The sequence below is a fragment of the Temnothorax americanus genome, unplaced genomic scaffold, assembly GCF_048541705.1.
Source record: "Temnothorax americanus isolate GAGA-0224 unplaced genomic scaffold, ASM4854170v1 Scaffold6, whole genome shotgun sequence".
In the NCBI taxonomy this organism is placed as follows: Eukaryota; Metazoa; Arthropoda; class Insecta; order Hymenoptera; family Formicidae; genus Temnothorax; species Temnothorax americanus.
The window spans coordinates 4,423,425-4,449,076 of NW_027509751.1; the positions used below are offsets into that span (position 1 = coordinate 4,423,425).

The 25,652-nt window shown below is 38.7% G+C and overlaps 1 protein-coding gene across 4 annotated transcripts in view; it reads right to left on the reverse strand.

Moving 5' to 3' along the window:
- Gaba-b-r3 (gamma-aminobutyric acid type B receptor subunit 3) overlaps positions 1-25,652 on the reverse strand; it is a 71,915-nt gene that overhangs the window by 30,886 nt on the left and 15,377 nt on the right. For all 4 annotated transcript variants that reach the window (XM_077420128.1, XM_077420129.1, XM_077420131.1 and 1 more), the window contains exons 3-5: positions 9,685-10,002; positions 7,518-7,622; positions 6,887-6,952 (exon numbers count right to left, since the gene is read on the reverse strand). In XM_077420128.1, the coding sequence (XP_077276254.1) occupies positions 6,887-6,952; positions 7,518-7,622; positions 9,685-10,002 (489 nt within the window). The remainder of the gene's footprint in view (positions 1-6,886; positions 6,953-7,517; positions 7,623-9,684; positions 10,003-25,652) is intronic.

Below are 25,652 nucleotides of genomic sequence, written 5' to 3' on the forward strand. Positions count from 1 at the left end.
CGAGAGTAAAGAGCGTATCAGTTCTTAGCGAATCTAAAAGGAAACGTCCGGAAAGTATCGAGCATTCTCGTAAATCAGGTTGCCGAGTTTCTTTACAAGCGCAACGGCTAGTGCACTAAAAGTGGTAATAAAAAGTTGTTACCCAGTGCACAAAAGGCCGCGCGCTAGCGCGCTTAATGGCTGGAATTATTTGTGGTCCGGCGCAGAGACTGGAGAGTGAAAAGGGGATAGTTGCATGCTTCCGCTTTACTTGAAGTACGATTTTTCGATAACGTTAACACGCGTGATCTCCGCGAAAGAACGGAAGAAGAGATAGGAAACTTATATGTGATCATTAAAAAATATTGAACGACAGGTTTTTCATCTCCGTCCATTGTGCAATTTTCCTTACATCGAACGTGCCGCGCGAGCGCGCGTTCCCAGTAATTGAATGGGAATGATTCTTAATTTAAAACAAATTCTCAATTTAACCGCATCAATTATTCAGTGTCAGAGCAGGTGATGGCACGTGTAACGATGCACTCTCTTCCCCGAAATGATCGCATTTTCCATGACATATGTGTGTCAACGTTGCGATTTGGATTTACATTATTATCCATTAATTTCTGAGGTAACTCGTCACTCAATACAGAATAATAGATTTGCGGTCCGACAGCAATTCGACGTTTGCGCCGCGTCGCGGCTTATCCCATTTCCCGATTTATCGATAGATTGAAGATTTGCCCGTTTCACCGGAAAATCGTGCGTTCGTTATGCACGCGTCATCAGTGAATATCGGACGAGGGATGTAAAAAAGAGAAATGGGATTAAAATCGTGCGTATGGAAAGTTATATATTGTTTCAGGAAAAATCCTCGCGGAAAAAAAAGTTATGCCGGAGCGCGTAACGATTGATGTTAGTCGTGTGTGTTATTTTGCTATAAAAGAGCATACATTCTTTTATTGTGTACGATGCTGGCCATTGTATTATCATAAAAAGTTTATCGTAAAGGTTGCACATTTTGTACAGACCTTACATTTCACGCAGCTGTTGCGAGGCACTTATGATAGAATCAATGATTATGGCTTAAACAGTAAGGCATTTAATATATTATATTGTGTATACATAATGCGATCGATAAGATAAATCTTATCTAACGATTATTCATGAAATATGTATGTACATAAATCCTACCTAACGACCGCAGGGAAAATATTATAATTATCTTAAAGTTATAAATTGTATACGTATATCTGTACCTTAGAGGTAAAAAATCGTATTTCCATTATTATAAATTCAGAGAAAACACAAAGTTTAAAGTTTTTTAAATAGAAAAATAATACATTTTTTAGATATAAAATAAAAGTAACGTCTTTATTTAAGTTTTTAATAAAGTAATTTAACTGACATGTTTTTAATAGTATAACTGCCTGTACCTGGTTTAAAAATTAAGCACTATAAAAATTTTCAATACGACTTTTTAAATATTGTATCTTAGAAACTAGTAATAATAGACATGAGATGCTTACCATCATACAATTTAAACTCCTGTTATATTAACTCCATTTTGACAAAAACTGGAGACACGATTCTTTACATCTAAGGTACAGATATACATATATCTGAATATACAAATGTATACGAAAATATATAAAGATAATGTGTCCCGAGTTTTATATAGCCATATAACTACTAGAAGAAAATATAAGAAAGTATCAGACGGTATTGGTACTTCCTTTAATTAAAGGAAGTTACTTATATTTAACGTATCAACTCGCTATTGCACGATGATTATGTTTACAAGAGCACGAAGGATACAATCTTTTTGTGCTCTGCTGCGTGTCGATGCAGTGTGTGAAAGAAATAACAAAATTGTTATTTCCTGTTCCTTTAACCATATAATAAACGGCTTGAGCGTGATCTACGAATATTAAATGTCGCAAAAACGTAACGGTTGGTCGAATCGTGATTTGGTTGGTTTAAGGGTCGTTTCGCGAACGGTGACATCGGCGTTATATTGAATCGCCAGTATGGTCGCCCAAGATGTCACCCCTTCGCCGAATGTTGGCCTTCGTGGACCCGGAAATTTATTCTGACGCGCCGCGTATAGGTAATTGACCGACATTGAGGGATATTCCGTGAACCGTGTCCAGGAATCTCCATTTGCGGGGAAGCATGTGAGACGCATCGATCGCGCGGATATGAATATCCTTAATGCGATATTAACGTATGGACGTCCCCGTAATTTTGACGTTCCAGTAGGGGTGGCGCAAGGAATATTCGTACAATTCGAAATCGCCCCGGTACGCGACGGTGGATGGAAATTTTACGTGGGTGGGTGATCGTGACAAGCGCCAGAGAGAAATAGGTAATGTACGTGTGCGGTACGTTTAAGGTGTCACGCGCGTTTCACGTAAGATGTCACGTATGTAACGAGCTGGCTCCCAGTTAACTTGTAAGGCAAACCGATACATACACTTCAATGCAAACGTGCCATATCGGACGCTGACGTGGGCACACACGATCGTATTGTTACACAATGGCCTGTCCTTCGCCCGTGTGTAGCGGAGTGTGCGGTGTCTGCTAAATGAGAGAATGAGGGCCATCGTTATACTTACAATAGCGCGAGCGAGAAAATTATGCGCCAGCCGAAATGTAGAATCATCTGAATTCGTATTCGTTACTGTGTCTCGCGATTTTAGACGAGATAACAAAATATTTCGTATTTTATCGAAGAATGCTTAATATATTTTCCAACTCGTGTCGGTTACCATTTTAATGCGTAAATATTCGGCGCAAACGTGTTAAAAACTAATTTTTTAAACACCTCTTTGCTCTTCTAAATGTCCGGATACCGCCAGCGCAAAAAGAATGTTATAAAAAATGAGTATGTGTTAAATCGTTAAAATAGGTGAAAATTTTTGAATTTTTGGTATTGCAGGAACGCAGCTGTGGAAACATTGCGAGTAAACCTGTGAAATAAACCGTAAAATTGTGCAACACTAAACAGCACGATTTAAAGCATAACTCCGCAAACGGGTCAGTAAAGGGAGAAAGAGAGATAGAAAGGGGGGAAATGGAGAGACTTATTGCAACGTTGGTAATTTGTGGCAAGGATGCGAGTAGCACATATATCCCGGAACGCAACGAACCGACTGCAATTTCAACTCGATGTTTACGCTGATGTATATATGTAGGAATAGGATAACTGGAAATTTAATATGAACGATACAGTGCGCTGATTTTCTTCCTCCGAAGATATTTTTCGAATAAAATTTGGAATTATTCTCTTCATGCACTTTTCACGCCTCAATTAATCCCGCAAAATAGCAATTACAGATCGTAATGAAGATTGAAGTAACGTCCGAAACGAAGTTGAAGGGGGATCCGACGAGAGACAAAGGTCTGGCAGAAAATGTCTGATATAAAGTATTTATCTATAGTTAGGGCTTGTTTTGTGACAGGCATTTTCTCTTATTCAAACCCATTTCATTCATAATAAATGTGATGTATCCAGTAGTTGGGACTTGTTTTATATCAGATATTTTCCGCCTCTGACCACGCACAATTTCCTATTATCTTTTCACAAAAACGGAATATCGACGTTTTCAAAATGCGTATAATAAAATTTTATTTTCTGATTTTATTTTGGCATATATATTTCAATTCTTTAATTAACTTTTTCATGTTGAAAACTTAAACAAATTGTCGTTCTCCCTGTTATACGTACTCTCGGCGAGATTTACAACCGCGCTGAGTTGCACATTGCATAAACCAAGAAACAAGAAATTGCATTTATAAAGAGCCCGCAAGAGAGAACGGTTATTATGTAAGTACAATAGCAAGAGCACAAAGAATCGCGCTCGTTTATGAAACTTGTAACATTTTCTTAATGCTTGCTAAGTAGTGATAGCAACTTTACGGAATTCTTAGGGTTGGTTTATAATAGCCGTAACCGTTGATTTAAGCCGTAATCTTTAAGAAATTGACCAATCACAGTCGATTATTCTTCTCACATTCGACTGTGATTAGTCAATTTTTTAAAGATTACGGCTTAAATCAACGGTTACGGCTATTATAAATCAACCCTTATTCGCCCTACTAAAATTGAAGCAATTTCTTAACGTTTCATATTTCGTATTTATACAGCATTTATACTTTTCACAATTTAACAAATATTACATATGGAACAATTACTTCTACATGCAGAATCTAACATCTACTAATTGTTAACGATAAGGATTTTTTTATTCGATCTAACTGGCTATCGATCCGTATTATATAGTTATAATTGTCACGATGTTTCAACCATTCGTTTTGGACAAATATAATCGTCACAATATTTCTGATGTAACTTCTATGCTAATATATAGAGGAGAATGGGGTAATCTCGAACGACGCCATTTTAGCACTTTCCGTTCCTCTTTAGCCCCGCACATCTGCGTTCTCTGTGTAGCCTTCTTAATGTTTAATATTGCCTCGAAGTTCAAAGCGAGAGAACGCGCACATTATTCGAGGTAAAAACCATTAAATTATTTCGATCAATTTGATGTAATTTTTGTCTGTTAGCTAACTCATGTTAATCTCTTTTAGGCTTTTGAATTATTTTTATGAATTATTTAGTTAGAATAGAATTAAGATCTATTAAAGAATGCATTTAATAACTTCCAAACGTGACTGTTCAATGGTTGAACATTTTTTCTAGTTTTACTAAAAATGCTCATTTAGGGTATTATAATTACGACCGATCTAACTGGAGTTATTGCGATCGTTCGATATTACCCTTATATGCCAGTTAATTTTCTACAGAAAGTTTTCTTTCAGGTGCCTCGAAAATATATTGAAAAGACTGCATTAAAATATGATATTTATAACCATAAATTTGCCCTTAAATTTGGCGCAATAGGTATTCAAAATAGAGTTCTTTGACGGCTTCAAAGTTAACTTCGAAATTTCGAAGTCTTTTATGCCGAAGCTTCGAATATAATTAGTCTTTAAAGGGATCAGTTTTCGAAGCTTCGACATATATTAGCAGAATGCATAATTGCCTTATTAGAAATTTTATATTTGGATTTTGTTACTATTATATGTTAAATTAATCACTGTATATATAGCATCCCATGGTGGAAACGTCGTGACAATTATAATTAATAAAGATAGTTAGGTCGAATAAAAAAAGTCCTTATCGTTAATCATTTACTGGCGAAGTAAAAATTTCTGATTTGGTTCACTAATTGTCAACACTGAATTCTTTATGATAATTTTGATATGACGTTTACAGTATAGATTATTTACTATGACGTGAAATGAAAGGGTTCTCTCCCTTGATTGATATCAATCCGTTTGTTTGCTTACGTATATTCCAGTGTGTCTAATCTGCATGTTCATCACTATGCGAGCCGGATCTGTACTTCAAAATTCGCACGACAAACAAGACTCCGAAAGCTTCTGCGGTCGCGGTTTCGGCCTCAAATTACAAAGGGAAAATGTAAACTGTGTTCCACTTTGGCATCGCGTGCTTATGCTTATGCTTACGCAGCACACACACACACACACACACATTATGGTCATTGATAATATCTACCTGATACATTTTATATCCCCTTTAATTTTGTACAAGTACGTAAAATATAGCGAAGCTGTTGAATCTAACAAGCAATAGAAGAAAAATCGCCATGTTACTAGAGATATACACGCGTCATATATATCCATGTAGAAATCAAGAAACCATTTGACTCGATAGTTTATTAGATGTATGGAATTCCGTTGAAAATTTCATTTCATGACGCCATGGAATGGCGCATAGAAACGTTTCGGATATTTTTCACTCCAGTTTTGTAGGCGTTTGTGAAGAAATATCACTATTGTACATCTCTTACGTTCGAGCGCTCGTAAAATCCAGAAACACTGCAAGAGATTGCCGGAACGTTTTTCCTCTTATGAAGTTCGAAGGGTATTGTTGATGTAGTGCGCGTCGACGGATGAGAGTATGGGGATTGAATCCTTACCCCGTCGAGTAGATATCATAAAATTCGAGCTATGTATAATGGATGCGTTATTTTTCCATAAAATATATCGCGCCGCATTCATAATACTTGACACGAAAGCATTTCCGATTTTCGCGCGTTCAATGACGCGCTGAATGATCGAACGTGTCCGAATGGACACGTGTATGTATTTATCTCTTACAATTTGCCAGATTGCATAATGTTTAAACGTCAATGCGTCGTTGTCAGATTTTTAAGAGAATTTTAATTCGACAACAGCGGAACTTGTGTGAAAGAGCATTTTATTCTATCTTCAGTAACGGTAACTGTAAAAGAGATAAAGTAAATAACGTTGCTGCGAGAGATAATTATAATCGTGGTAATTGGTGATGACATTTGAAAAGTATGAGCGCTGCAAGAGTTTAACTTTTAAACGGATTTTACAGTCGTTGAGCGCGCAACAAAACGCATCAAGTTCTTGCGAATGTAACGGGACCGGAGTTTATCTGTTTACATTCTATCACGTTTCTTATACTTTGACAAAAACCACTTCGCTCTAAATTCCGCCCGCCAAACGTGTGTACGTGGAACAACCGCAAAATTGTTTTTTTTTTCTCGTTAGCGAGGGTTTCGGAATGAATCGGTGGAGACTTTCGAAATAAACGAATAGTCGAAATGGCGACCTAACTTTGTCGAAATTACACGGGTTGAGAGCTATTAAAAGCGTCATTAATTAGTCCGTAAGGATGTGGTCGTTCCCCAGTCTCTTTATCGTGTGTATATACTCGCCAAAAATGGCGCCACGTTCTACACCCCTTATTTGAACAGAGCTTGCTTATGGTAATTATGAAAATATCTACACAATTTAAAAAAATAATTTTCTCGACGAGATTTAAATTTGCTTTCTTCTCGCAACTCACCTCGCAGAAGACACGTTGCGCCAAACGCGGTGAAAAACTTCCAATAATGATCCTCGTGTCCAATTCCTGGAATGGCGATAGTTAATATCTTTAATCAAAAAAGATTTCCAGTTCCCATTTGACGAAGCATCTCTAATCACGTAAACGCGATAAATGATACTAATGAAGCGAGAAGAGATAGCGATGATTGCGCGTTGAAAATTTTATCGCGTCGCAATTTTGCGTTCGAATTCAGATTGAATTTTTATCCCGCGTGTGCTTTCTGCAATATTTATATCAACAAATGTTTCCTCGGTCGTCCTTAAAGTTAAATCATCGTTTGAACTAGAAATCGAATTAATTAATTTGCGCACGTCGACGGTGCGAGTGCAAATTTAATCCTTCGATGTGTCTATATCGCGCCATCCAATCGATACTTCAGCGTTCATTTCGCGAAAACGAACTTTGCATTTCAAAGCAGGCGAATTATGTCCGAAAGATGAGAGACCCGCAGCACCGAGCGGGCCGGCTGATCGACCGAATCACCGCCTATCGATCTAATTGCGCGAAACGATCGCTACAACGATCCCGTTGTCGCAAAAGAAGGACGAAGACGGGAGAACGGATTGACGTTTTAAGCGCGACTTTTTACCTTCAATGTCCGTAGCTGCTCCTTATAATCGTTCTCGGCGAACGTGATGGTCGCGGTGCACGTGATATTCGCCTGCTCCAGTTCCGTGACCAGATCATTCACTGCCTGAAACAGAGAGACGCGCGACGTATTGAAGCACGCGCTGGAGAGCCCAGCGGCGACGCGACGGCGATACAAGCGGAAAATGGCGTGTGCCGTTCCATTTACCCCCTCGGCCCCCTCCCCCCCGTTTTATTTGCGCAAAACAGGAATGTCGCGCGTCACCCTTACAAATACGCATCGTACGTCACGGCGACACCGACGGGAGTTACGTTCCGTTATCCTAAAGGGATTGCCGTCGCGCCGCGTCGTTTTCGTTCGTTTCGCTCGTTCGTTTCTTCTCGGCAAGCGTGTCACGCAATTTAATTGACGACACATTCAGAATTCTCTTATCTATCTCGGCATGATGCTTCGCGACATGGAGCAAAACTCGTATAGATATCTTTATCGGTGTTTCCCCGGATCGCTCGTACGTGGGCACGTTCGAGCATAAGCGTTTATTTCAAAAGTAGTTTAAACCCAGTTTGGGAACAATATGAATTTTAACGAGACACGGTTGTGAACTGACGCATCGATCTACGCAGAATTTCCGTAACTGCATATTTACATCAATTTTCGAGATAGATGACATATATCGCACCCCGAGAAGAATACTGTTACAACTCAAAAAATGTTGATTCTGGAATTAAGCCCATAAAAAGTATGCCTAAGGTGCTCCCTGGATGCTATAATATAGCGTTACAAGTCCAATATGCAAAACTCGCCGCACGGGAACAGAAGTGTCGTTATTCTTTTAGACCGATTAAGTTGCGGTCGCTGGATGAATAGTGTCGTTAAGTGAATTAATAAATAATTCACAGCGGACGTCTTAAAAAAAAACAGTATAAGTTTCATTATAACAAAATGTCGTAATTGCAATTGCGTTAGTTACCTCACACAATTCAAAAAAAATTTAATTAAATTTGTTTTTTCTCTCTCCTGAAAATTGGGAATTTTTGAGTTGTGACAGTATTCTTCTCGGTATGCGATATGTTGCGCACGCTTTATTAGAAATTTGTCGAATCAAACTTCTTTCTATCAAGGGAAACTCGGTTTTAAAATTGCCATAAATAAATATATATCGGGGAAAAAATACACGACTTCTCTCACTCGTGCAACGATTATATAAAACAACATTGCAACATAAATTGGCAATTTATTGTTTTGCCTCGCTTGTGTCGAAATCCTAGTACCGCGACGTCCCTGATGGGTCCGCGTCCGTCATGCGTATTCCTAGACTACATTAAAGCCGGATATGACGTGTGGTAGCTTCCGTTACAATGCAGCGACGGAAATTGACCGAGAATTAACCGAAACGTGATACCGAACTGTGCGGGTACTCTGGTTAACTGCGCGTGAGTACATACAAATCGAAAGTTAATTAAAGCCGAGATAACGGAAACTTCATTGTATAGATCGCACGTCGAGCACAAACGAACTTCCGCGGTGTAGTTCGCAATTAAACACGCGGTTACGTTTACGTAAAGCGAGACGGATAGATAAATATAACGCGGAAAATGTTCTCGCGCGCGCGCGCATTCTCTTCGTATTTCGGAGATTCCACTTCATCTGATCGCGATATTTATATACGGTAGAGTAGAAGCGGCGATAGGAGGTATTGGATTTATAAGTGGTATATTTTTTGGTGCAAATGTCAATCGCGATTAACGTCAATTGCAACTCTCTGAGCGCCGCTCTTTATGAAGGAGCCGATTTTCAATCCGTTATCAAACATAATTTTTCAAATAGAGAGTCTCTGTGAATTTCGATAATATTTCATACTCGCGTTCGCGTTTATTCGCGGATATAAAATCGGAAAATTGTATTACTTAAATTTTACGTGTAAATTCCACGTTTTCAGTTTTTTGCATTACATAATATTACGCGGTTTGTATAAAGACTTCAGATTTTGAGGGGACGAGATAAACTTGAAATGCTTTCTGCACGATCTCGGAGAAAAATTATATAACATCGATATTGCGATCAAGTTATTTCCGGCGCGGACTGGCGGAGTGATGGAAAAGCCGCGCCGATAAATTCGGGGGAGTCGATTTGCGAACGACATTCGTGTTCCTTACGACCTACTTACCAAGGAGTACATGTCGCCTGTTTGCGAGAGCGCGGTGACGGTGTCCCATCCAAAGTGTTTGATCAATGCTATCCTGGCTGGATTGTGACTCGAATCCGGCGCGACTGTTCGCAGAAACAGGGGAAACTCGTTGGAATCCGAGAGTGCAGGTGCCGTCGAGCCAAACGACACCTGGATCACGTTCCAATAGGGCACAATTTTGGCCAGCGTCTCGGTGACTTCGGAACAAGCGGTGCCGAGCAAGAATGGCATCAGGTGTTTCTTCCTCGTCGAGTATAAAGCGTGAAAGAATCTATCCACGGCCACTCCGGAATCGCACTAGAAACAGAGAAGTGAAGGTTTGGGATTGAAAACTAGCTGCATAATAATATTTCATACTTGTTACAAAAATATCTTAAATTTAAAAAAATAATAAATTTATCATCAGAGGGTGCGATAAATATTTTAATGAAAGTACCTGTCGTGTTAAAATTGTTGGGATATTATAAATTATATATTTGAAAGAAACGAAAGAGTCACTATTAATTGAATATCGACAACAACAAAGATTGTCGCTTGAGCAAGGCGATCGATTACAAACTGTGTAATTACCAGCGCGGAGGAAAAAAGCGTCACGCGCTCTTTTTGAGCTGCGAATGGTGTTGGACCGCTAAGATAAGCGAGAGGAAAACCCGGCTCGTTTTAACGAGCAATTATTCAACGCGAATGGACACTGGAGCGAACTCGGAAGCGTGGAAAAAATCTCGAGAGTCTTCGTGGAGATGCAGGACGGCGCGAGTTACGAGGAAGCCAGGGGACTTGCCGATCCAACTTTTACAACACGAGTGCTATCTACTCCACAGCTTGTTACAATTTCATCGGATCTCGATGAGGATGCTGGATGCACTCGAAAGTCGAAACTCGACCAATCATTTTCCGAGGAAATTGGAGTCTCCATCTTTTCCCGTTCGAGTGGCCAATTCCAAAAGAAAAAAAAATTATATTAGGCACCGACCCGCGTCTCCGATATCGTTTGGCGCAATTAACGTCCCGAAACGTTATACTCACTTCGTTGAAGATATTGAATGGACCAGATTGATGATTTAGAAAAGTAAAAAATTAAAAGCTTCTTGGAAAAGGAAGCGAAACGGAGAAAATATATGTGTGCGTTTCATAGTGGAAATTTGTTATCATGGAATACACGCTGAGCAAATGTTCGTCATCTTCGCAGCACGTTTCCAGAGCCCGTGTGTCTGACAATATTCTGAGCGCAACTACTAGCTTTAACGAACGTGGTGTGCCATGCATATCCATGACTTTCGCGACATTTCTGTTTACGGGGACAAACAACCCGTGTAAATTCTCATTCTGAGCTATGCGTCAGCATCAGCTGAGTTCTCGATCCGCCTGTTTCTACAAAAAGTAAATCAAATGACAAAAAATTAGCACTTTTAATACAATTGCGGGGCTCGAAACCTGTTGCGTATAAAGTAAGGTCAGTATTATTCAACATTCGAGAGCGAATAAATGGAGATATAATACAGATGTTCTCCGCGATGAGAATTTTTTATCTTTAATTTTTTATTTTTTTAAATATGTATTACAAATTTAATAATTTACAAGACAATTGCAAAACAATCAATGGAAAAATAATAAATACGCAAGCTTTTTATTACTTCAGAAACTTGTATTTAAATATTCATGTTGGTTTTGTATTTTAACAATGATAGATATAAAATTGAAATGTGGTAGAATTATTTTATCTGAAATATTAAACTTTAATTAAATGCGGGATTTTGTTTCCTAATGATCGATCGCATAAATGCTGTCCTTACATCGATCATAATTCATCTCCGATAATTAAGATGTCAGCCGTGCCTCACGCTACAGTTGACACATACTCTGGTTTTCGCATCAATTGTCAAATTAGTGGACGCTGTTAAGTCCGTAATGAATATCGTTAATTGCGCCTCTATGATGGACGAGTCATAACCGTAATGTTCCCCTCGCTCGCAAATAATTTACATAAACGACGTTATTTCACTCTCTTTCACATTATTAATAGATGAGAGCGACAGCCGCGAAACAACTTGACACGTTAATAAGTCAACATGAAGATTGCGATGCGTTTCTGCTCGAATAAAAATATGAGGATGGGATCATATAATAACTGCAAATATTCAATGTGATATATCACCGCTTGAATTTAAAATTGGAGGAATAAAAACTCGAGAATGTCCGCCGCTACAGATATCATGCACTGCAACAAGCAAAACAGATTGTGGGTTAAATCCTATATTACATTTTTCATGACGTGATGACAGCTTTGCGGTTCAACATCGCGGAACGTGTAACGCCGCTGCGCTGAGAGAGGGAGAGAGAGAGAGAGAGAGAGAGAGAGAGAGAGAGAGAGAGAGAGAGAGAGAGAGAGAGAGAGAGAGAAAGAGAGAGAGGAAGAAACATATAGTCGACGTGCGAATCTGACAGTCAGGATGGCACGGAGGCATCATGGCGCGGAGGCATGATAAATTACTATTATCTGCTCGCAGGATAGAGAGGATCAATGGTGAGAAAAAGCGGCATCGACATCGGTGACGAATGGAAATGGATTCTTGAAGCGTTCGCGCGAATTTTTGTAGCATAAAATACTAAGCGGACGACGCGCGACTTACGGTAGATATCCACGCAGATGAGAGTAAGTTAAAAAGACTTCTCGGTTGATACGAGACCTGGTTGGACAATTTCCAACTTACCTTTCCTGTAACACCGAGTTTATTGCACGTGGTCTGCAAACATTTTCCGCGAGGCGAGTCGTCATTGCGAAAATCGACATTGCAGAATATATATACACGACCTGAATTCTTATACGATGCGTCCGTCAGTCTATTTGTTACAACAACAGAAATGTATCTCAAATGTATACTTCTGCGTGGAGAAATGTTTACGAGCTACACCGTTAAATATTAAAGGATGGAATTTAAACCAATACCTTGAGTTAGACATTTTGTTATTTTGTTACTACCACGCGCGTGTCCAAATCTATTATTTTAACACAAAACAGTATTATTTTAATTTCATTGGTTTAATTAAACTAACATCGTTATAGTATGTGTGCAATACGAAGTACGTGAAATTTCGTTATCACTATTATTTATATAATTTTTGTCGAATATGGTCCAAACTGTCAGACCGAAACGTATGTTAAATATTTTTTTTTCTTTCAAAAAAAGGAGCTACATTTCTGCACGCCATCAACAGCGCCTGGCTCTTATTTAACCTGTCTCTCTTAACTTGTAGAAGTTTTGCTGTAAAAAAAAATAAGAAAAATGTTATATAAAAGAAAGAAAAAGAGACAACAATAGAAAGCGAGAGAAAGAGAGATTTATACTGGTGTGATTAATTATGGCGATACTCTCTTCCCAAACTTTCTCCGGGTTTGGTCCGTACTCCTGTATTCCGAAACAATAAATGTCGCTTGTCATTGTTTAATGACCTGCTCCCTTTTCTTGTTTTAACAAACAGCTCCCACGGGACGTCGTGTTCGTACCGTTCTATTTTCCACGTGTGCTTTTAAAATAAACTATGAATGATCATTGCGCCAGGTTTTACTGCTGTTGAAATGCCAGGTCGATTCATGTATAAATTTATGATCCTGTTGACTAATTTCGTTTTTTTTTTTTTTAGTATATATCTATTCATCTCGGCTATTTTTCATAAGCCGTTGTTCCTGGATATAAAAAGATCTAGCTATTTTTTTTACAAAGGCGAGCTAACATTCAATACTTTTCATACTTGTTCACGAGAATTATCTGCGTCGAGAAACAAAAAACTGTTTGCGCAAAACTTTATATTTTTCAGTTAATACAATTTTCATATTAACCGACACAATTTCCGCTGTAGTTATCTCTATATTGTTGGAATCGAATTATTCACAATGCGGAACAAAAGTAAAAAAAAAAAAACAAATGCAAATTGCACGTGCCGCTGTAAAAGAACTGCAGATCGTCTTTACTCCACTGACGGCCTTTGTGAGAACAGTGTTTCAGAAAAAAAACTCTTGTAGCTCATTGAGCCGCATCTTCGTGAAATTCCACGTTTCAACGTCTGTAGCGTATGTTCTCGAATCCGAGCTAGGATAACATTTCTATCGCGTAAAATGGGAATTTTATTAAAATATTAGAGCACCGAACGTATGGCATTTCTCGCGTCTGATCGCTTTCCGCCGAGTGACCGCGATCTGCATAGAATATCGCGTTCCACGAAGAAAGAAAGATATTTTCACCACATACCGGGGCTGCTTCGGCGCATGCCGTTTTCTTATCTACAAGGCTAAAAGTCTCGGGGAGAATACTTTTATATACTCCATTCAGTGTATCTGCGCCGAATATAAGCCTTTTAGAAACGACAGACAATAAACGTCTGCCTAGTCCTCCGAGATCGGTCGGTGTATCGACATTCTGAAAATACAATCCGCCCCGTCCGTGCCGATAGTTGCGTACCGATATCAATGTGCGTTTACACCCGCACGGACGTGTCACGTACGTGTACGTGTGAGTGGCCGCGATGGCGTGTAAGGGTGCGCCTAAGTTCACTATCGACCAGAGGCTTTGAAGAGTCGAACTACCTCATGAATGGGGTGTAACCGAGACAATAGTCGGACGAGACGTTTTGTTGCCGCGTATTCTTGCCGAGGGGCCGGACGTGTGAGACAATGATACATGGGTAGTAGCGGGGAGGAGAAGACTACGAAGAATAAGGTCGGGGGAGCCGGGAACCGTGAATTTCCGAAGATCGATGCGCTGACCTAGCAGGTGTGCCTAGCAGGGATTGCTGTTGATATCTTTCTCCTTGAACGCTCTTCATCCGCACGTCTACCGTCTCTCGTTTCCATCGTTTTATCCGCGCCATGAAGATCGCTGACGCTTATAGTATCGGGACGACACTCGTCCGTCATGAGAGCCAAGGCCGGCCGATAAACCGCTTGTTGGTCAGGGGCGGAGAGAGAGAATCTGTTCCGCGGTTAGACACTGTGAGAAGAAACAATCGGTATAATGCAATCACCCGCTGGCCGGCCGTCAAATCAGCTGAAACACACTACTCGCGGGACGCGGGTCTGTCCCGCTTCCCCACGAGACCACATATGGCTCCACGGTTAACAATTTGGATGAATTATGGACGCAACTTAAATGTTTTTATTTCAAACGAGAACGGTACGGGAATATATATACGGGAAGAAAAGCAAAAAGTTAATTATTTAATTATAAAAGTAAAAATAATATATTGGATAACGAGTTGCACGCTCGTTTTTCACGGTACGTTGTAATTAATTCGCGTCGGAATGTAAAATCGAAAGCACGTTAACGCTTAATTGTAATTTCTCCGATGTAGGATCGACGATTGAAAAAAGGGAGCAGGAAATAGAAAAATCCGGGGCGCGACGCGGGACGATCGCGAGTGGCTATTTCACTAGCTTTTTACATCCTTATTAGTGCCATCGATAATGAATGAAGCTGAGCGGAAACGATGGCTCGACCGCTCTATTCAGAGACCCGTCCTTTTCACCTTGTCCCTATCCCTCCCCGGTTTTCTCTAAATGAGATTTTTATGAGACAATTTCTTCGAGCAAAATTGTTTTACGATCATATCCCAAACATCAATAAGACAGGAAAATCGAACGGAGGAGGAACGATAACAATGTGATTTTAAACCTATCAATCAGTGTGTGCCACCGTCCATGGTACTATGGGAAAACGCCTGTGGGGAGATTCGTATAAAGGATAAATATACGATTTTTCTTTTATCTCATAGTATAGCCTTCGTTTTTTTTATTTTCCCACTCTTCTCTTTATTCCATCAACCAAACCAGTCACGTAATATCTTATTTCGTACAGTCTTATCAGCATAGATCCAGCATTTACAGATAAATATATAAATTGCGTGGCTATATAAGAGAGAAAGAAAGCGATGGAAGAAAGGCCTAAAACACTGATATGATCGACACAGACACAGTTGTTGCTCCGTATCCGCGAATATTTCGATATACAAAAGGACATCGGCTCTAGTTTTACGATTCTCGTCGCATGGCTGCATTTCGTGCCATTGTCTCGTTCTCGTTTTGTTCCAATATGCGCTTTTTCACCGTCCATTATCGCGTACAGATAGCGCACCGTCTGTCAGAAGAAACCTGGGGAGGAACTATCTTATCGATGGCGATGCCAACTGCCGCAACAGATGCCTTTTTATCCGGACTTTCGCTGCAAATAGCGAACTGTCGGGTCGTTGGTTGTGTTGTGTGTAGCTGTGTAGAGATGCGTGTCTGAATGCCTTCAAATATGAAGGCAATTTTTGTTTATCGGAAGTATTCGCGTGGGCGAATATCCATTTTCATTTTTATTTTTTGTTTCTCGTTTCGATCCTTTTCATAAATCGCGCGGAAAAGGCTTCCGAGTCTTCTTTATCGAAGCACACTTTATTCATTTTTATTTTTCTTCAATATTTTTAGTCATTTATATATACGAAAGGTGGTCGCAATATAGGCAACTCGCACAAATCTCTCGTAATAGTCCTACAAAAGAATACCGAAGAAGGCTCCGTCAAATACACATTTGTATGCCCCTGTTGTTCCCTTTCTGTGACCCTACGCCATTTCCATAAATTATAAAAATTGTTTACCCACACATAAGTCATATGAACATAATTAATATTGATTACTCCATTGAAAAGTTTTTTTTTTTTGAAGTGAGCTCGATGTTAGAAGACATTTATGCGATCTTTAATTTTATTATTTTACATACACACGTTATACGTTTGGATGTATCTGTTGGATCTACGAATATATATATTTCTAATGAAAAATTTTTATTTAAGTTTAACGTGAAATTTGCCGATACATTCGCCTTATAAAACGATGCGATCAAAAAGAATACTTTATCGTTCAGCAAGATTGAAGTTGGCGAAATTATGTCGATCGCTCAGGATTTACACTGTAACTTAGAGTCTACATGAACTTTGATATTTTCGAGATACGCCGTCCCTTACCGGGCAAAAGTTATTTGTCAGGTCGACATGTTCGTAGGATTTCGCGTGGGCAAATTTCTTTTTTTTCTTGTTGATAAAATTATATTACCGCGAGAAGCTTTAAGCGAAATGCTCACGAAAATGCGGAGCAAAAAATATCTTTGTGCGAATATCATTTTATATATCGCACTATCAGGGTTTCGCCTAGAAAAACTCTGATAAGACTTAGATCTGCGAAATCGTATCAGCCACGGTCGATTTACAATTTGACGAGAGTTCGCGAAAGACCTTTGACGCTCACGCCGCCGATCTATGATGTAATCTTTGAAGGAACCCGAAGACCCTCCGTGGATCGAGGGTTACCCTAAGCGACAGATTTTATGATTCAGCCCATATATGCGTGAAAATGCGAGCTTCTAAGTCTAGGAGTATGAAAGACGCGGCAAGACGCAACCCTGGCATGAAAATCTTTGTTCCTCTCTCTCTCTCTCTCTCTCTCTCTCTCTCTCTCTCTCTCTCTCTCTCTCTCTCTCTCTCTCTCTCTCTCTCTCTCTCTCTCCCCCCCTTCTCTGCGACAAAGAAAATAATCAGTACTTTAGATAAGTCGCTGAGTTAAGACATCGTCGGGATGGAGCTTGAAGAAGTAACATATAATACCAGGATTTAGATAATACCAATGGAGAAATTGCGTTTCTCATAAAATCGCCGAGTGCAACTTTCCCTTATCATAAAAGAAAACGTGAGATATCATTCCTGTCATTTCGCTCGCTCTATCTCTCTGATGTGTACTTTATATTAATTGAGATTATTTAATATTAAAAGAGAACATTTTTTAAATAAATACAGCAGTAATAAAAAACTGTTACAAAGTGCTTCTTTATTTCTACAGATCTTTCCGAATAGCGACGAATTAATGACAGAAATTCCAGACAACTAGATTCTAGAGGTAGTTGTAAAAAAATTATTATAGAAAATTGCTGCAAATTCTATAACGCCATTTTGCATTTTTATGTGAAACAAAAATAAGAGAAATTTTTGCCTCGATTGAATGCGGGATGCATTTTTACGCTGCGTTTCCCCATCAATTTGTCTTCTATCGCAGCATCGTCAATAGTAATTGTGCGTCACATTCTTTAAATTTGAAATATTACATATTTATATATCTATGCATATATATATATATGAATAAAATATGTCATTTCGTGAAAATGTCAACAAATTAATAGAAGGCGATACGAGTCAGGCGCGGTACATGGTGCGCAAGTAAAAAAATTAATAGTTACAGAAGTAACGAATTAAAATGTATATAATATACATATACATATATTCCAACTTATAAACTGCGCGCCGATTATTTGTCGGACTTGAAACACAGCTATCGTTGGAACATTAATATACCCTTCCCTCCCCGGAAATAAATTTAATTATTTAAAAAACTGTAAAGAATTATAAGTTGGAATATATGTATATGTATATTATATACATTTTAATTCGTTACTTCTGTAACTATTAATTTCTTTACTTGCGCACCACGTACCGCGCGCGCCTGACTCGTATCGCCATCCATTAATTTGTGTATATATATATACGTATATATATATATATATATATATATATATATAATATATGTCAAATAATGTGTATAGTCATAATAAGATGAACGAGCTTCATTGATAAATATAAATATACCATTTTTACAAAGGCGTTCTTTCAAATTGTGCGGATAAATAATTATCATTCTTCTCGCGTAATAAAAAAATTTAATATTATGTATATACATGCTGCGCAGCATTATATCGCATTATACATTCGGGTCGTACAAACGTTGGCATTATACATTTATAGTGAACAATTGGATAATTGACGGAATGCATTAGTTGATATTAAGCACAATGGCGTTCTGTACACGAACGTAATTAACAAAAACAATAGCCAGTATCACGTGTAATACTGGGAATGTCGCATGTCAGATTCCACAGCGAGTCTCAAATTTATGGTGTTTGAAATCGGCCGTTATTGCCGCAATGATTGTAATACAATTATCAATTTAATAATCTTAATGTGACGTTAATATTAACTTTAAGACTAAATATAATGCAATGCATATAAATGAGATAACATAAATTGCACGAGTCCGTCTCAAGATACATAATGAATTTCCGTTTGAATAGTCATGCGTAATATCCGGATTTATTAATACAGCAACTTCCGAGAAAATTTTAATAAAAAGATTATAAACCTGCTCTTCAACTAAAATTACGTTACTAGTAAAACGATTAATAGTTAAATATAAGTTAAGTGGGAGAAGGAGAGAAAGTTAAGAATGCTTGTAAAAGTAAGTAAAATATATTATAGTGATAAAAATAACGATAAAACGATATAGTGAAATCTTTTCGCTTAAAGCGATTTCAGAGGACAATCGGGAGTTGTATATCCCGATCTAGATGAAATTGATATCCGTCTTTGATGTTAAACCGGATTTCGGCTCGATACTCATCGACTGCCTACAAGGCGGAATATAAGAGAGGATCCAGATGAGGATTGCATGGAAAAGGGGATTTTCCGTCCGGTGGATGATAAAGGCGGGGCGATAGGTAGAACGAAGAGAACCGTAATAAGCGAACCGGACCGGACGCACACTGGACGTCGGGCGTACGAGAATAAAGCCAAAAACGAGATGTGGCCACGCGTAATTGTCCTCGATTATTTAAATAGAAGGAGAAACCTCGTCGCGCTCAAAACGAGCTTTGGCGCCCAGACTTTCTTTGATTGAATTCTATGTGGCGCTGATTTTTTCGGATTCCACGTCGTTTCTATAGAATGTGGACGATGCGCACTCTAAATCCGTCACTTGCACGCTCGCGAAAAGTCGGAAAAGTTTTCACGCTCAAGAGAAAAAGTTTGGACAGTGACAATTAAAGTTTACTAACCGCGGAAATTTATGATACCGCATTCACCGATAAAATTTTATTATTATTTGGAATTATTAAACGCGATTATTCTAGTGCTTCGTATAATGTTAGCCACGCAGTAGTTTAAATGATAATTGATCGGACGTTGTTACACGTGTTCACCTTATAAAGCGGACAAAATGAAATATTTGATTATCGCGGTTTGAAATAGAACGGCAACAAATTCTTATATAATTAAAGTCTTGGGAGAGCGCGCGAAACTTCGCGGGAAGTCCTATTTTCATCACTTTCGTCGATATTGTCGTTGCACGGTCGCTATCAGCGTCGCCTTTAGGTATATTCAAAGTACAACGACGAAGAAAGGGTGAGTTCCAAAGAAACGGCGTAAGAAACGGTTCGCGCAGGTCGCGCCCGTGTACCATTACTTCGCAAATTTTGCCCCTTTCATCAGAAGTTGGAGCCCTGTAATACTCCAAGTTATACGCTGCACCCTCGATATCATAGTTGCCGTTAGATGGCTAATGAGAATTTACAATTCCAGCCAGTTCAGCATTGCTAAACTCTAGTCACCTATAATTATCGCTTTCCCCAAACGCTAATGTTTTGTTAATTAAATCATTCCCGCGATGAAATTTGAAGAAAAAGCCTCGCGACTTAAGCGGCATCCTCCATCACGCGCATTGTATTCCTTTTTAATACCGCTTTTGAAATTAATGTATAACCACAGACTGCACTTGATGACTTTTCCTTTAATTTTCGGAATAACGTACCATTAAATATGACGAACATTTATTGTCAGCAATCTTTGCTGCCATCGCAAACACCGAGCTCAACTCTTAACGATTTCTCTCACAGAATACAAAATTGTTCTTTTCAATTAATCTATTTCTCCGAAAACCATTAGCTCTCCCTGGTCGGGCGACTGGCGCGAGTTCGGTATACGGATTTGCGATCTGAATGCGAGAGTATCGCGGAACGTGCCGCGATTCCGCATGCCGGGCGCGGCACCGATTAGTTTTTCAGTCGGCAATTTGCGATCGTTGGCGGAAAATTCCGATTATCATGCGGAGTGGACCGCTTCGTATATGCCGCGAGAGACTCGCGAGACAATCGGGGGAGAGATCTTCGTGGAGGTACGCCCCGCCGGGGGGATTTTAAGGGTGCGCGCTGGGGTATAATGAGCGTTCCGAATGGATCCCGTCGCGAGACGGGGGAGCGAGGGCTGCACGACGACCGCCGGCAATTAATCAAAGTTTCTCGCGGAAATGGTACAAGGAAACTTGCCCTCGTGGCTGCGAAACCTCCCCCCTTCCCGTGCGCGAGATATAACGATTTCCGGTGCGCCGTAACTCTTTCGCCTTCGCACAAATCTGACCAAACATATAACGTTCAATATAACTCGGTTAGGTTTTGAATTAATCCGAGACGCCGTGAAACTCGAGCAAATATCACGAGCGGAATAAATTTTTTTACCGCACGACTTCTTAAATATTAATGTACATGTTGACGCTCGAATACGATAGCGGGCGAAAGCTTCCCGAGTATTTCCTTTTGAGCGTGCACAGTTCAGACAAATAAATTTCGATTTTTCGTTATTATGTAGCTCACGAACTCGTTGAAGCGGAAAGCAACGTGGCATACATTTGAATATAATAGCAATACGATGATGTGGGGTATGCTTTTGACATCGTCGCCGCAAAGAAGCGAGGAAGACTCGTTGAAATATTAATCTTTAGTAAAGTCACGGATGTCATATAGGCGGATACATGTTTTTTCCCCTTTTTTAGGATCGCCAACCGCGGCGTTGTCAGTGGCGTGTTGTTTGTGTTGTCTTTGGAATACATTTTTGCACGATTTTCCCCCGATATTGAATGCTACGCGTTATATCGTCGTAGCGCCGGAGCGTGGTTTACGCGAGAATTTCAAATACTGGCAAATTTAATGTCGCGTCTAAACTTGATCGCACATAATCCATACGTCCTTGGGGAACGGAATCAAACAGGTATTTCTGCATGTGTATGGATGTTGCGTAGATGTGCACTCATGCGTGTGCACTTCGGGTTCCCATCGAAGTCCCGCGCGAATCGACTGTAACGGAATTTCGATGAAAATCTATGCGTTCCTCCAGCGAGGAGTGAGAGAAAATTCCGCTGACATTTATCATTGCAACGTCGACGGATTTAACATTTTTCGAAAAATATTTTCTCAACATGCAAGCGCAATATTTTAACATTTATAAACCTCTTTCAATATATTTATTGACGTTGCGACAAAGTAAGGTCTATTATTATCATCATCATCAAAAATAACTTTTTTTAATTAAAATTTTACTTTACAAATGAGATAATATTACATCCACATATGTTGCCATTCTCGAAGAGCTTTCTGTTCTAGCTAGACATCTTTATCGCCACTTTTCCAACAGTCGACAACGTGATTCAGCAATATGCTGATCCTCTCGCATTACGTAAGCAGTATCTTGACATGCAAACGTACGTATACCTACATATAATTATTCATGCCGATGATTTTCGAGAGTCTTTGAAACTTTGAAAAGAGGATCGGCAGCGAGTAGGAAGCATGTTAAATGGATTAAATTTGTGGCCGCGTAACATTTTCCCCGTCTCTTTGACACTTCTTTTCTTTGAGTAACTCCTTGCACGATTACTTGTTCTTCGAAACAGAAATCTTTTGCGATATCGATCCTCACGGATGTACAGTTCTTTCTTACCTTTTCAGGAAGAAGGTCAAAAGATGATTTCTTCAAGAATCGTGGCGATCTATAATGGAAAAGATGAGAAAATTGTGCAGATCTCGAAAGTTATGGAAAATGTACTTTCGATAAAAATAAAGACTTGGATTCAAAAAAGTTAATTTTGATTATATTTCTATTAAAGAGTAAGATGCTTCGAACTTTTTGAGCTGAACTTTTCAAGTTTCGCCGCAAATGCCGCGATATTACTCGTTTCGGAAAAAGTTTCGAAAACGGTCCATCTCCGATTTCGATGAAACTTTGTAAAAAATACAACTTTATTTTGCGTTAAAATAAAGCCCCTTGAAGCGAATTTTGGCGACTCCTAGAAGAAAGCCATTTTTTTTTAATAAAATAGTAAAAAGAATGGTGAGTGTGATAATTATTTAGTTTAGAGGAGCAACCTCCTGCCTTGACTTTGACATATGTTACCTTGGCTTTGACATATATTACAGAAAGCACTCTCCTGAATAACTTTCTAAAGATTTTAACCGTCGTTTGTTATTTATTAAAAAGTTACTAACAAAAAGTTTAAAAAATATAACAGTTTGTGTCAGTGCTAAGGGAAGTAATTTGCTGATATATATGTGAACACATGTAGGTGGGGGAGGGGCCACCGCCCCTCCTCCTGTGACAGGGGTGGGTAAGGGTGGAGCTTGGTTTGCGTGGAAAATTAAAAACCCAAAGTTTACAATGATAGACCCCGCTTTGCCCAGTAAACAGGAAGTGCGGTGGAGTGAACCTCGCTTCGCGTGAACAGTTGGAAATCCATGTGGAACTCGTTTTCAATGCCTTTGAATCAACATGAGAACTGTTTAAAGTATATGATTGTTGATTTGAATAGAAAGATCACGTGTTTAAAGGAAAGTGAGAAAAAATGTTTATAATATTGTATATGTATATAATGGTAATTTATGACAATTTATAACATCCCGTAGAATTGTAAAATCTTCCTATACTTTTTATCATTTTATATTAAAAGAATAGCTTTGTCATAGAAATCGCCAAAATTCCCTTTAAAGGCTTTCGTCTTAACCCGAAATAAAGCTTTCTACAAAGTTTTATCTGAAATCGGAGGTAGACCATTTTCGGAACTCCATCCCTTGTTTCACTGTTGGAACAATATATCGCACAGCAGCGCTTTGATAATGTTGCGCAATCAATAATTTATTAGCGTTGCGGTTGCGTGCATTAATAGACAAACTATTCTCCTATAATTTCCTCAGGGATGAATTCAAGCTCCTCTGATGACCCCATTAAAAATACTTTTAACCCTTCCTGGTCACTATGGGGTCAGTATGACCCCAAAAATTTTTTAAAGCAAAATTACACTAACTCCAAGCTTAACTTCTACGATTTTTTTTCAATATGTTAATATTATTAATCAACAAATTTAATATTTCGACAGGTTTTACAATATTTCAAGAGAAGTAATTTTTTCAAGTCAAAATAACAAAAACTGTAAATACGGCAGCTGATGTAAACAGTGTGACTACACGAAATGTTAAAGCGAAAGAAATTAAATTCATAGCGGTTGCTAGAATTAAATCTTTTATAGAAAAATTAATAATTAACTTCTAGCTGGCTGCGCACGCAAAATGTATACCGTTCCAAGATAAAAAAGTTTTTATTGCGTTATGTACTATTTAAAATTCATAGATGCATTATATGTTGACTTATGTGTCACGTATACGAGATGAAGCTAGTATAGTTTAGCTTGAAAATAGATGCTGTAATTCTATATTTCTTACAGTAGGTTGAGCGACGGATAAAATATACTAATCTCTTTGCACAAATGTCACATTTGTTTAATTTGCTGACTTTAATTGCGTCTGTGCTATTCTGTAAACTTAGCGACAGAAATTATTGTGAATTGGTAGAAACCGTAGTCAACCTCTTGGTCTCCATTCGCCTTTCGTACTTCTATTAAGGCGCAGTAATTTCTTTCGGAATGAGTTTAGATTAATTAACAAAGTGCAATAACGAATGTCCCTCATAGATTGCGATTTTCATTTTACATTGATGATAAGTGTAAGGAATTGCACGTCTCAATTCACACGTTATGTTTTTGTAATATCTTGATGCGACGCAAAACTATAAAATATTCTAAAATTGTAATTAACGTCTTTTGTATTTACAATATCTTATCATTCAGAAAATATAAAATATATCCTTTCATGAATTTGCCGAACAAATTTATATGTCGCGTTTTTTATCGACAAAATATTGCGATGGGTACACAAATAAAAATTTTTTCGATCACACATATCTTCATAAAATGCAACTTGAACGTTTTTTAAAATAATATATACGCATTTTTATTTTCGCAATGTATTACTTGCTAGATTGCTAGATTTTAATACGCGCCTGCAAATGTGTATTAATTATTAACTAACTCATTCGGATTCAATTTCCCGAACAATTTTTACCTACTTCTTTATTCAATTTCGTAAAATTCCGGCTTGCGCATAGTCCCGCTGATGTTGCATCGATATCTTCAAGCGAGTCAGCGTAAAGTTTGATTATTCTTTGTTTTTATCCTATATTCAGAATCTGCAAAACTTCTCGCTCCACACTTTTTGTCCGTTTAGTTTCTCAAAAGTATGAAAAGTCGGGTTTCTCTTTCTATAGAACTTTTGCCGATCGGGAATTAGTTAAGTTAAATTATCGCGGCTGTCTTCTGATGGTATTTCCGATGCAAATGTGCGTTTACACGGTGATTCGCACCGACATACGCACAAATGCGTCGAGTACGGCCAGAACGCACGTATAAACGGCATTCACGTGTGTGCAGAGATGAATTCGCCAGAGACATAAAGGCCACACAGGTCCTTTGAGATTTGCACATAATGAGACTTGCCCGCGACTGGCAGCTTTGAGGATGAGAATGAGAAGTCATGCAAGTTCGAACTTGGCGAACAATCCGAAATTTATGCACGCCTCTCTGCATGGCAATGTTGAAGCACGAATTCGCGTTAAGTGAGTTATGTCCTCCATTTCTGAAGCAGAGCTCTCCAATAAACGTTCGTATCGCGCATACTGAGTTTTACATCAGGCGTCAATATTAATCAATAGACATTTGCACGTGTGATGATATTTTTTTAAAAATTCAATTCGGTTAAATATCGATTATATATAAAGTAGACAATGTGAACGACATAATTGTAAGAAAGGCAAATTACAACCTTGCAAATTATTGCGTTAAGATTGCGCATTCCGGAAGCTACTAAGAAGAAGTTTTTAAGAGAAAATTCCCTTTTTTGTAAAAAAGGGAATTGAAGGAACTAAGTCCTTTAATGTAAGAAACT